This window comes from Microcaecilia unicolor, chromosome 4 (assembly GCF_901765095.1).
Source record: "Microcaecilia unicolor chromosome 4, aMicUni1.1, whole genome shotgun sequence".
NCBI lineage: Eukaryota > Metazoa > Chordata > Amphibia > Gymnophiona > Siphonopidae > Microcaecilia > Microcaecilia unicolor.
The window spans coordinates 240,176,303-240,189,811 of record NC_044034.1 but is presented as its reverse complement, the minus strand read 5'-3'; the positions used below and the strand labels follow the sequence as shown (position 1 = coordinate 240,189,811).

General features: G+C 40.7%; 1 protein-coding gene across 1 annotated transcript in view; it reads right to left on the bottom strand.

Annotated features, from left to right (window-relative positions):
- SLC15A1 (solute carrier family 15 member 1) overlaps nt 1-13,147 on the bottom strand; it is a 178,212-nt gene extending 165,065 nt beyond the window's left edge. Inside the window, 1 exon segment of the mRNA XM_030201355.1 lies at nt 13,113-13,147. Coding sequence (XP_030057215.1) covers nt 13,113-13,116 — 4 coding nt within the window. The 5' untranslated portion in view covers nt 13,117-13,147.
- Nucleotides 13,148-13,509: the final 362 nt, after the last annotated feature.

Genomic DNA, 13,509 nt, shown 5'->3' with positions numbered 1-13,509 from the left:
GACCTTATCAAAACATTTCCTACACAAGCGCAACCTCATCTGAAGAAACTCATACCAGACCAGCCTTCTGTGGGCACATTCTACATGCTACCTAAAATCCACAAACCTGGATACCCTGGCAGACCAATCATATCAGGTATTGGCACACTCACAGAGGAAATATCTGGATTCATAGAGGGAATTCTGAAACCGCTCGTACACAAAACTAATAGCTTCATACAAGACACCACAGACTTTCTGAATAAATTGAAAAATATCAAGCAATTACCACCAAACACCCTTCTGGTCACGATGGATGTAGAATCACTATACAGCAACATTCCACATGCGGATGGCATAGCTGCATGTGGGAGATTCCTAAAAACATCCACACTGGACCATCAATACTCACCAGAAACTATTACAAAATTAATCAAATTTATTTTAACTCACAACTACTTCCGCTTTAACAATGATATCTATCTACAAATAATGGGCACTGCGATGGGCACCAGGACAGCACCCCAATATGCCAACCTTTTTATGACTGAGCTAGAAGAGACATTTCTGAATACATGCCAGACCAAACCTCTAAAATACTACCGGTACATCGATTACATTTTTATGATTTGGACGGAAGGGGAAGAAACTTTGAAACAATTTTACTATTCTTTCAATACATACCATCCTACAATCAGATTCAAAATTGACTACTCCCCAGAAAAAGTCAATTTTTTGGACACCACAGTCTCAATCAGTGATGGCTATATACAAACATCTATATACAAGAAACCCACAGACAGATGCAGCTACCTCCACAACTCCAGCTTCCATCCTTCACATACAAAAAGATCCATTATTTACAGCCAAGCCACAAGATACCACTGTATCTGCTCGGACCCAGGGGATACAGACAGACACCTTGAAACCCTGACTGCATCCTTCAAACAGAAAGGCTACAACCTCAAAATAATCTCCAAGAATATTGCCTCCTCCCTCAAAACACCCAGGGATAATCTGCTACAGTACAAAGAAAAAAAGCCACAGACAGAATCCCCCTTGTAGTGAGTGACATACAACCCAGAGCTGGAGAAACTGAGGAAAATCATAAGAGACCTACAGCCTCTACTCCAGGAAGATGAATTACTGAAAGAGAGATTCCCATCCCCACCAGTGCTTGCCTTCCGACAGCCACCCAACTTAAAACACAAGCTAATCAGAAGTAAACTCCCAACACAGACTGAAAAGGAAAAGAAGGGCACATTTCCTGTAATACATCCAGCTACAAGCTATGCCAAAACATTTCACAGGACCCCACAGTCATTCACAAAGGAAATATATTCAACATAAATGAATCTTTCACATGCTCATCTTCCAATGTGGTATATATCATTCAGTGTAAAAAATGTAACGAAGGATGCTATATTGGAGAAACAGGCCAGATGCTTAAGACAAGATTCAATCTGCACAGATATCACATGAAGATAGCCGGTGCCAGTCAGGTTCCCACCCGGGTGGGCCAGCATTTTACAAGACCAGGACACTGCACCAGTGATTTCATAGTTAGAATCCTGAAAGGTAACTTTAAAACAATACAGGAACGTAAGACCTTTGAAGTCAGAATGATTGAATATTTTGACACCCAACAGACAGGACTTAACAAGGATCTGGGTTTTCTAGCCCATTATAAACCATAAAATTGTATTTCTCTGTTTATCACCCTCCTCTCACCTACCCACACCCATCCTGTTAGAATATCAATGAAATGTTTTGATGTCCCCATGCATACCTCCTACCCACCCCCACCCTCCCACCCTGTCAGACTGTCAAAGTAATGCTTGGATGTTTCACTTATATATACTATCTGCTACCACATTTGCTTATTTCCGATCTGACGAAGAAGGGCAACCTTCGACAGAGGCAACAAAGAGCTGAGGTCGTCCATAGGCTCAAGTTTTACTGTTGGGGACAAATAAAGCTAATCTTGGCATCTGTCACAGTGAGTTAAAGTCATCACAGACTAATTACTTTACTTTTGAAACCACCTGATTGCATCTGTTTATCACTGAATGGTTTCAGTAGGCAATTTTTTTTAATGTTGCTGTTCATTGGATCAAGGTCTGAATATTTCCAGAAGCTTATAATCTTTGCAGTAAAGTGTCTAGCATGGCATTAAAAAGAAACCCAAAATGATAAAGAGGTAAAGAGCAGGTACTGTAAAGATGTGTGCTTTAAGATTCAGCTTTGCATGCTAAACAAAATTGACAGCAAATTGCCACTGTGTAAAGAAGAAATTGCCTGTGTGTAAAAATTATTCAGGGGTCCATAGTTCATAGTGGTGCGTTCATACCTAAGAGTAGCTGGAAACAAATATGTGTTTATAGGCAAAAAACAAAAGGCTGTTAATGGAGCCAGGGCTGGCTTAGTCATTAGGCAATCTAGGCAGTTGCCTAGGATGGCAGTTTCTGAAGGAGAGCAAAAACCTGATGTAGATTTAAAAAATACAAGTGGTCCTGACAGCCTTACAAATTCAGTGCCCCTTTTACCAAGCTGCGGCAAAAGGGAGCCGGTGCTGGTGTCGATGCGTGTTTTACACGCATGCCGAGGCCCATTTTTACCGCAGTTTGTAAAAGGGAAATCTTGCCTTCCTGCCAGAAATGGCCATGCAGCAAGTAAAGCACTTGCTGTGTGGCCATTTCGGAGGGGGGGAGCCCTTACCGCCACCCATTGAGGTGGCAGTAAGGGCTCCTGCGTTAACCCTGCGGGAACCGGGCAGCACACAGCACTGCCCAATTACCGCCAGATACACTCCGGCACTACAAAAATAAATACATTTTTGTAGCGCCGGAAATGACGACGCACTAGGGGTGGGAAGTACCGCCAGGCTGCTGCGGTAGCCCAGTGGTACTTCTGTATAGCGAGCGGTAAGTCCACATTGGGCTTACCACCACTTAGTAAAAGGAGTCCTCAAAGAGCTATCAGAGCATATATTTATCGCGAAACAAAATGTGTTCTCATTCAAACTCGGCTGAGAAAACTGTTCCTATAGTTTAACCCCCAAAGTCTATATATGGTACCTTAAGGTGTGCACACTAATTTGACCACATGGCGAAATTATGTGCACAACTTAACTGATTAGCAAGCCAACCGATAATTGGTTCTTAACAACCAATTAGTGGCACTAATTGGCTTTAATTAGAGTTTACATGCACAACTTTCTAAGCGTATTCTACAACGCGGTGCTCGTAAATTCTAATGCATGCAGTTGCAAAGGGTTGATGGCATTTCAAAAAACTATGCACAGTATTATTGAATACACCCATTCTGCGCTTACTTATGCACAGGTATTTAGGCCTGGTTATAGGTGGCCTAAATGGGTACACCTAAACTTTAGTCGCAAATATGGCACGTAAGCATATTTTATAAACTATACATAACTGTAGGCGTAGTTTATAGAATCATTCTAACTACGTGATTTTTCGGCGCTGAATTTTAAAGCTCCATTTATAGAATTTGGCCCTAAGGGTAAAGCCATTGGTTTATAGACAGAAATTTACGAGCTTAAATCCCTAGGGGTCCTTTTACTAACGTGCGCTGAAAAATGGGCTGCGCTAGTGTAGGCGCATGTTGTGGGTGCATGCAGATCCATTTTTCAGCATGCCTGTAAAAAAAGCATTTAAACATTTTTTTCTAAAAATGGATGTGCAGCAAAATAAAAATTGGTGTGCGTCCATTTTGAGTCTGAGATCTTACTGCCACCCATTGACTTAGTGGTAAGGTCTCATGCGGTAACCGTACGGTAATCATCTACATGCATAGAATGACGATTACTGCTTGGTTTCCGCTTCACACAGAAAAATAAAAATTATTTTCCAGCACGCGTAGCGGACGCACTTAAAAAACTTAATTACCACCCGGGCCACGCGGTAGCCGGGAGGTAACTCCAAATTGACACGCATACAGGCTTATTTTCGAAAGAGAAGGGCGCTCATCTTCCGACACAAATCGGGAGATGGGTGTCCTTCTCTCAGAGTCGCCTAAATCGGCATAATCGAAAGCCGATTTTGGGCGCCCTCAACTGCTTTCCGTCGCAGGGACGACCAAAGTTCCCGGGGACATGTTGGAGGCATAGTGAAGGCGGGACTGGGGGGTGCTTAACAGATGGGCGTCCTCGGCCGATAATGGAAAAAGAAGGGCGTCCCTGACGAGCACTTGGCCGACTTTACTTGGTCCATTTTGTTTTCACGACCAAGCCTCAAAAAGGTGCCCGAACTGACCATATGACCACCGGAGGGAATCGGGGATGACCTCCCCTTATTCCCCCAGTGATCACCAACCCCCTCCCACCCTAAAAAAAAAAAACTTAAAATGTTTTTTTTGCCAGCCTCTATGCTAGCCTCAAATGTCATACCCGGCTCCCTGACAGCAGTATGCAGGTCCCTGGAGCAGTTTTAGTGGGTGCAGTGCACTTCAGTCAGGCAAGCCCAGGCCCATCCCCCCCACCTGTTACACTTGTGGTGGTAAATGGGAGCCCTTCAAAACCCACCCGAAACCCACTGTACCCACATGTAGGTGCCCCCCTTAACCCCTTAGGGCTATGGTAGTGTTGTACAGTTTTGGGGAGTGGGTTTTGGGGAGTTGTGGGGCTCAGCACCCAAGGTAAGGGAGCTATGCACCTGGGAGCAATTTGTGAAGTCCACTGCAGTGCCCCCTAGGGTGCCCGGTTGGTGTCCTGGCATGTGAGGGGGATCAGTGCACTACGAATGTTGGCTCCTCCCATGACCAAATGGCTTGGATTTGGTCGTTTCTGAGATGGGCGTCCTCGATTTCCATTATCACCGAAAACCGGGGACGACCATCTGTAAGGATGACCATCTCTAAGGCGTCCTCGACCGTATTATCGAAACGAAAGATGGACGCCCATCTTGTTTCGATAATACGAGTTTCCCCACCCCTTCTCTAGGACCTCCTTAGAGATGGGCGCCCTTAAATATGGTCATCCCCGTTCGATTATGCCCCTCATAGTACGTGGCTTAGTAAAATGGCCCCTAGTTGTCTGGAAGTGATGCTATTGTTAAGTTGTTAAAAGACAAAACATTATTCCTGATCTCAGACAATAAAATTATATCTAAATAGAATTTTAAACAAAATAGATTAACCTTTAAAAAGTGATAGGATTGTCCATAAAACAGAACATTTAACTTTCCACTATCTATTTAAAATTCTTTTTATGTTGGGGGCAAACGGATCAGATTCTTGATCTCTTAATCTAAAGAGATGAATTATAGTGCTACACCATGCTGAGAGAAGGCTAATCTTAACACCCCTGATACCATGCATTTATTTAAGTCCGATTGGTGCATGCACATTTATCTGATGTATATTCACTTGGATGTCCTGGAACCAGACAGGTTGTGTACTTAACAGGACAAGTTGTTTATTATTATTATTACTACTACTCCAGTCTTATAACCCGCAAAACACCACAAAGTTTGTCGCGGGAACCGTGGATAGGGTACATCATTGAAATATCACAAACAAAATATGAGCCCAAGTCTAATTCAACTCGTTTTATATTTAATTGTGTAGTAAAGGCACATTTATTTAGGAAATATTAACAAAAATGTTATCATTAGATGATTTTTCTCACTTATTATTATGTAAAAAAAAAAAATATCACCAATTTTATCTGAAGTTTATGCAAAGTGAGGTAACAAGCAACAAACCTACAGTGAATTAAAAGATAATTGTTAGATATTGAAACTTACAACTTATTACACGTCACAATAGAAAAAGATTTGTGGCTCCTGAACAACAAATACATTTCAGGTGTTGCCATGGTTGATTAACAGCACACAGAGACCTTAAAATCTGGAGTGACTGATTATTCAAGCAAATCTATGTACACCAAGGTACAGTATATGCCATTATCTGTGCAGCATATTGTTTTTATGGAAGCATTTCATCCATGTTACATGCCATCTATTTTTCTTATCAACTAATTTGATGGTAGGATGAAGTCTGTTCGCATGTGGAACTTGTGAATAGGTAATCATAAAACTCATTTCTGGGAATGAAAAAGCACTGTGTGCTTCATCCACATTTGGTAGTGATTTGTTTTCTTCTTTTCACTACATTTTTTTCTTTGCTTTTAGGACCATAATCCATTTTATTATTTTTAGTAAAGTAAACAGTATCGAAACACCAGAACAATCTTTTTCTCTTAGCATCAAGGGAATTATGGGTTTATTGTAGCCATAATAGTAGGAATATATGGAGAATGGTGTACTCTTGCCCTGTGCTAAGTACTTGACATAATAATAGGGGTGATGTTGAGGCAGCTTTTGCAGCCCTCAGGAGAGAGGTGAAGCCCAATCATCACACAGTAATAATTTCTATAGTTACAGCTCCAGGTTTGTTGTACTGGATTCCAGTCATAGTCACCTGTTCTGCACGTACTCTTGGTGCACGAGTACCCACAATATCAGAACTATTTCTCCCACTTGATCTTAAATCTGGACCTGCCACAGCTGAGAGGAGAGAAGGGATGAGACTGAAGAGGTGATGTAGGAGATATGTCTGATATCTCTAGGATCCAGAATACATATAGGACTGGATTCAGAAAATGGTGGTCAAATTTCGGGGGTGGAAAAAAATCAATGTATAAAAAGTGCTCTGAGCTAAAAGGTTAAAAGGTGAGTTGAAAAAGGCTATTAGAACCAAAAGAACATCCTTCAAAAAATGGAAAAAAGGATCCAAATGAAGAAAATAAGATGCAACATAAGCACTGTCAAGCCAAAAGCAAAGCATTGAGTAAAAAAAAAAAAGGCTAAAATGGAATATGAAGAAAAACATGCTGCGGAGACAAAAACACATAGTAACACTTTTTTCAGGTGTATCAGAAGCAGGAAGCCTGTGAGGGAATCTGGGGCCGTTAGATCGGGAAGGAGCAAAAGGAGAACTCAGGGAGGACAAGGTCATAGAGGAGAGATTGAATGAATTTTTTGCTTTGGTCTTTACGGAAGAAGATGTAAGAGATCTACATATACCAGAAATGGTTTTCAGGGGTGATGATGCGGAGGAACTGAAAGAAATCTCAGTGAACTTGGAAGATGTACTGAGCCAAATTGGCAAGTTCAAGAGTGATAAATTTATTTATTTGTTACATTTGTATCCCACATTTTCCCACCTATTTGTAGGCTCAATGTGGCTTACATAGTACCGGAGAGGCGTTTGCAAACTCCGGTGAGAACAAATACAAAGTTATGTTGTGGTAGGATGAAGTTCATGTGGCATAGCCACATTAGGGAAACATACATCGGAAGAGTTGCGTTTTGTCCATTATGTACTTTAGTTTTATTGTGTTGCAGGGATCAGGCATTTAAGTTGGATCGGTGGGGTATGCCTTTTTGAACAGGTTAGTTTTTAGTAAATTCCGGAAGCTTGGGTGGTCGTACATCAATTTCAAGGCTTTTAGCAATGCGTTCCATAGTTGTGTGCTTATGTAGGAAAAGTTGGATACGTAAGTTGATTTGTATTTAAGTCCTTTGCAGCTTGGGTAGTGCAGATTTAGATATGATCATGTTGATTCTGATGTGTTTCTAGTTGGTAAGTCGATCAAGTCTGTCATGTATCCCGGGGCTTCACCATAGATAATCCTGAATTGACCATTTTGAAAACATACAATGCTGAGTGCCTAAACTTATGCTCAAAGGTTCACTAAAAACTCTTACATTTAGGTACCTAAAGACTAGGTGGCAACATGGGTAGATTTAGAATTGGGGGGGGGGGGGATTAGGTACTTAGCACTGATTTTTCAGCACTAGACACTTAAAGGTAGAAGAAATAGAAATCCTACATTTATGAGGAAGCACAATGTTTAAGCTCCTAAATTTAGGTGAATTTTCAACAGAAAACTTAAATCACCCAGACCGGATGGTATACACCCCAGGTTATTAAAAGAACTCAAACTTGAAATTGCTGATCTGCTGCTAGTTATCTATAACCTGTTGTTAAAATTGAAAGTGGTACCTAACGACTGGAGGGTGGCCAATGTGACGATGATTTTTTAAAAGGGTACCAGGGGTAATCCGAGAAATTACAAACAGGTAAGCCTGACTTCAGTGCCGAGTAAAATAATGGAAACTATTATAAAGAATAAAATTACAGAACATGTAGACACACATGGTTTAATGGAACAGATCAGCATGAATTCAGCCAAGGGAGGTCTTGCCTTGCCTCACCAATTTGCTTCATTTCTTTGAAGGCGTGAATAAACATGTGGATAAAGGTGAGCCGATTGATGTAGTGTATCTAGATTTTCAGAAATCTTTTGACAAAGTACCTTATGAGAGATTCCTGAGAAAACTAAGGAGTCATGGGATAGGAGGCAATGTCCTTCTGTGGATTATAAATTGGTTACTGGACAGAAAACAGAGGGTAGGTTTAAATGGCCATTTTTTTAATGGAGGAGGGTGAATAGTGGAGTGCCGCAGGGATCTATACTGGGACCAGTGCTATTTAACATATTTATAAATGATCTGGAAATTGGAACAACAAGTGAAGTGATTAAATTTGCAAATGAAAGAAAACTATTTAAAGTTGTCAGAACTCATGCAGATTATGAAAAATTGCAGGAAGACGTTAGGAAACTGGAAGACTGAGCATCCTAATTGCAGATGAAATTTAATGTAGACAAATGCAAAGTGATGCACATTGGAAAGAATTATCCAAATCATAGTTATCTGATGCTAGAGTCCACTTTAGGAGTCAGCACTAAAAAAAAAAGACTTAGTTATCATTGTAGATAATACGCTGAAATCTTCTGTTCAGTGTGCGGCAGCAGCCAAAAAAGCAAACAGGATGCTAGGAAGAATTAGGAGAGAGATGTAAAATAAGACCAAAAATATTATAATGCCTCTGTATCGTTCTGTGGTATGACCTCACCTTGAGTACTGCGTTCAATTCTGGTCAATTTGTCTCAAAAAAGATATAGCGGAATTAGAAAAAGTTCAAAGAAGAGCAACCAAAATGATAGAGAGGATTGAAAGGTCAAAGAAGTTAGGGCTCTTCAGCTTGGAAAAGAGACGGCTGAGGGGAGATATGATTGAGGTCTACAAAATCCTGAGTGGTGTGGAGCGGGTGGAGGTGAATCCATATTTCACTCATTCAAAAAGTACAAAGACTAGGGGACACTCAATGAAATTGTGTGGAAATACTAGGAGGAAATATTTTTTCACTCAAAGAATAGTTAAGCTCTGGAACTCATTGCCAGAGGAAATGGAAACAGCGGTTACTGTATCTGGGTTTAAAATAGGTTTGGACAAGATCCTGGAGGAAAAGTCCATTGTCTGCTATTGAGACGGACATGGGGGAAGCCACTGCTTGCTCTGGGATTGGTAGCATGGAATTAGGTTTCTGCCAGGTACTTGTAGCCTGGATTGGCCACTGCTGGAAGCAGGATACTGGGCTAGATGGACCACTGGTCTGACCTAGTATGGCTGTTCTTATGTTCTTTATAGAATAGTACTTAGAGCCCATTTCTGCACCCAAATATAGCACGCCTTTGTAAAAGACCCCCTAAGAGATTTAGCTGCATGGGGTTAGAAATAGAATGCAGAAAGATGTGCACATAGAATCTAATGCCAATTAATAGCAATAATCGATTGTTGACATCAATTTATTGCTAGTTAGTGGCTTGTTATCTAATTAGTTTGTGCATGTATCTTTGATCCATGTGCAAATTTCTGCATCCAAATTTGAGCAGGGGATACTGTAGAAGTTGCACTTACTGCATTAGGAGTGTACACTATGTACCTTTACCAGGGATTGTGACAATGATGGCTGAGTTATAGAGAGAACAGGGGAATCAGGGGAACAATTTCAATGGCCATGAATGAAAATCCACATTACCTCAACCTTTAGACCACCACTGTAAATAGTTGTGGGCAGGATTGGGGCAGGGTGTGACAGGGCTGAAAGCTCATGCATGAAGGGAAATGAACCAGTCCAGAAATAAAAGCATCCATAATGAAGCAATGATGTCTATTTTCTGCTTTTGGGTACAGAAATTTGCAATGTTGACTATGAATTTCTGTGCAGTAGGTTCATCATCGAATTTTAGCAACAATTCTTTCCCTACAAGAAACTAGATAAGAAATGGGGTCAGCTGATGCCCATAGGAACTAATTAGCAAGGCTTTCTTAAAATGATCAGTGACATCACAGTGTGCTTTGACGCCCATCTAGGTTTCAACTGGACTGAACTGAAATGTTTCCCTAAAGAACGTAAACAGAGAAAGGAGTTTTAAGTGTCAGGGTCCTGCTTTTCAAAAGTATAGGCCAGAAATCATGAAGTATCACTATTTGTGACGCAAACTGAAATGAAATTGGTTTAATCAATGGTGCAATAGCCTTGGACAGAGGGACAATCCCGATGATACTGTAGGGCAGAGGTCTCCTGTGAGGGCCACAACCCAAAAGGGTTTTCAGGATTTCCATAGGAGGAAATGTCCTATTGTGGATTAAAAACTGGTTGAAGGATAGGAAACAGAGAGTGGAGTTAAATGGGCAGTATTCACAATGGAGAAGGGTAGTTAGTGGGGTTCCTCAGGGGTCTGTGCTAGGACTGCTGCTTTTTAACATATTTATAAATGATTTAGAGATGGGAGTAACTAGCGAAGTAATTAAATTTGCTGATGACACAAAGTTATTCAAAGTCATTAGCTCGCAACAGGGTTGTGAAAAATTACAGAAGGACCTTACAAGACTGGGAGACTGGGCGGCTAAATGGCAGATGACGTTTAATGTGAGCAAGTGCAAGGTGAAGCATGTGGGGAAAAAAGAACCCGAATTATAGCTACGTCATGCAAGGTTCCACGTTAGGAGTTACGGACCAAGAAAGGGATCTGGGTGTCGTTGTCGATAATATACTGAAACCTTCTGCTCAGTGTGCTGCTGCGGCTAGGAAAGCGAACAGAATGTTGGGTATCATTAGGAAAGGTATGGAAAACAGGTGTGAGGATGTTATAATGCCGTTGTATCGCTCCATGGTGCGACCGCACCTTGAGTACTGTGTTCAATTCTGGTCGCCACATCTCAAGAAAGATATAGTAGAATTGGAAAAGGTGCAGCAAAGGGCGACTAAAATGATAGCGGGGATGGGACGACTTCCCTATGAAGAAAGACTAAGGAGGCTAGGGCTTTTCAGCTTGGAGAAGAGACGGCTGAGGGGAGACATGATAGAGGTATATAAAATATTGAGTGGAGTGGAACAGGTGGATGTGAAGCGTCTGGGACTAGGGGGCATGCGATGAAACTACAGTGTAGTAAATTTAAAATAAATCGGAGAAAATGTTTCTTCACCCAACGCATAATTAAACTCTGGAATTCGTTGCCGGAGAACTTGGTAAAGGCAGTTAGCTTAGCAGAGTTTAAAAAGGGGCTAGACAGTTTCCTAAAGGACAAGTCCATAAACCACTACTAAATGGACTTGGGAAAAATCCACAATTCCAGGAATAACATGTATAGAATGTTTGTACGTTTAGGAAGCTCGCCAGGTGCCCTTGGCCTGGATTGGCCGCTGTCGTGGACAGGATGCATGGTTCGATGGACCTTTGGTCTTTTCCCAGTGTGGCATTACTTATGTACTATTTATGAAGTATTTTTGCACGCAATGGAGACAAATCTATGCAGTCAAATCTCATGCACATTTATTGGAAAAATAGGGAAAACCAGACTGATATGTAGCCCTCAGGGTCCAAATCTGGGAACCCCTGCTATAAAATTAGGTTTGCTATTAACAATAATGGTCATCATATTTTTTTTAAATGCTGGCCATAACATTTAAAAATATATGTATATTCAACGGTTCTAAATATCTGTGTTTATGTTAAGGTTTATAGTTTCTTGATACACATTAACAGAATGGTTTACAATAAAAATCATAAAATCATAGTCAATTTTACAAAAGAAAGGAACCACAATACTTGAATAGGACAGTGCAGTAAAAGAAAGGAAAGTAACAGGGAGGAGAGAAGGGAATGGAATGGAGATAAGACATAACACAAGGCTAGGACCAGCTATAGCCCACTGAGTCCGCTATCACACAGCTCTAGTTAGGCCTGGAAAGGCCAGTGAGAAGAGATCTGTCTTCAGCCTAGCCTCAAACTTTGTGTATGATAGTTCAGGATGAAAGGAAAAGGGAAATGCATTCCATAGGGTGAGGGAAAGGTTTTTTTAAAAAAGCAATATTGTGGGTTGATGTGAACTGAGAATTAAATATTAAAAAGATTGAAAGACGGTGTTCTGTTGCAGAACGAAGTTACCGTCATTGCCTATAATCATGATTATCATTCAGTGTGTTTTTTTTTCATTTGGATTCCAAATTTCTGTATGAATAACAAACATGCTGCAGTACAGGTCCAATAATTTTATATTAACAGCCAGTGTTTCAGATGCTAACTGTGCTGTTTCTTAGTTCACATTTATTTAACTGACCTAAATGATTCTTTTCAGTCAGTCCAGTTCTATCTTTGACCATATTGTCAAGATACAATTGGCTCTTGAGAAGTAATAAATCACACATATAGCTTATCTAAAATGCAGCTCCAATGAACTGTAAATTCACAGTGATGTTTGTTCATTTGAAACTCTGCAGAATAAATGCATAGGTTCCTGCCAACTCTGAACACTGTACAGATTTGTATGTAAGAGGTTTAGTTTTTTCATGGGTTCATGTCTCCTTGAATTCTGTTGTTTTTTTCCACTACAGCACCAGTAACCTGAAACGATAGTGGATATCAGACAATTTATCCAAGATTCTGAATAAATTCAAAACCCTGGCTACTACTGTAACTCATAAAGAGTTTAGGACATGTCTAGTGAGAAATGCCGTTATTAAGTTCATAACTGTGTAACAAAAGCATGCCTCTTATTGTGGCTGATTGATACCTGGTCTGTATAGGACAAAGTAGAGACACTTGCTTGTGATAGTAAGACAGCCACCCAACCACTGAAGAAAAATATTGATTATATATGAAAAAAAAAAGCAACTTTAACACCTGAACATTAACTGGGAAAGATGAATCTGCACAGGTGATGTACATTTACTTAATAAAATAAAGTGAAACATACCCATGATGAGCTGATCTCAGTGTGCCTCTCCTGGCTCCTGACTGGGAAAGTATCCTTGGGGAACTGGGAAGAATGTGATGGTGGATGCTTTTCTTTAAAGTTTTTTCAGACTTGACTTTGATCCAAGTCTTACTAGTTACCTGTGGAAAAAAAAAAAAGCTGTTCAGCCCGTTCTCTCTTCCTTCCCTCCCTCCCTGTGCACATGGCTCCTCCCCTGCTTACCTTCTTACAGGACAGAGTTCAGGGTACAGTGATCAAACAGCCCTCCTAAGTTCAGGAAGTTTTTATTTGGGGTAGAAGCTTGACATAAAATGTGTATGCTTCAGCATAATCTCATTGCAATGCTGATCAAAGATTAATGCTAACAGTAGTCAAAGGAAGAATGATAAGATATCAG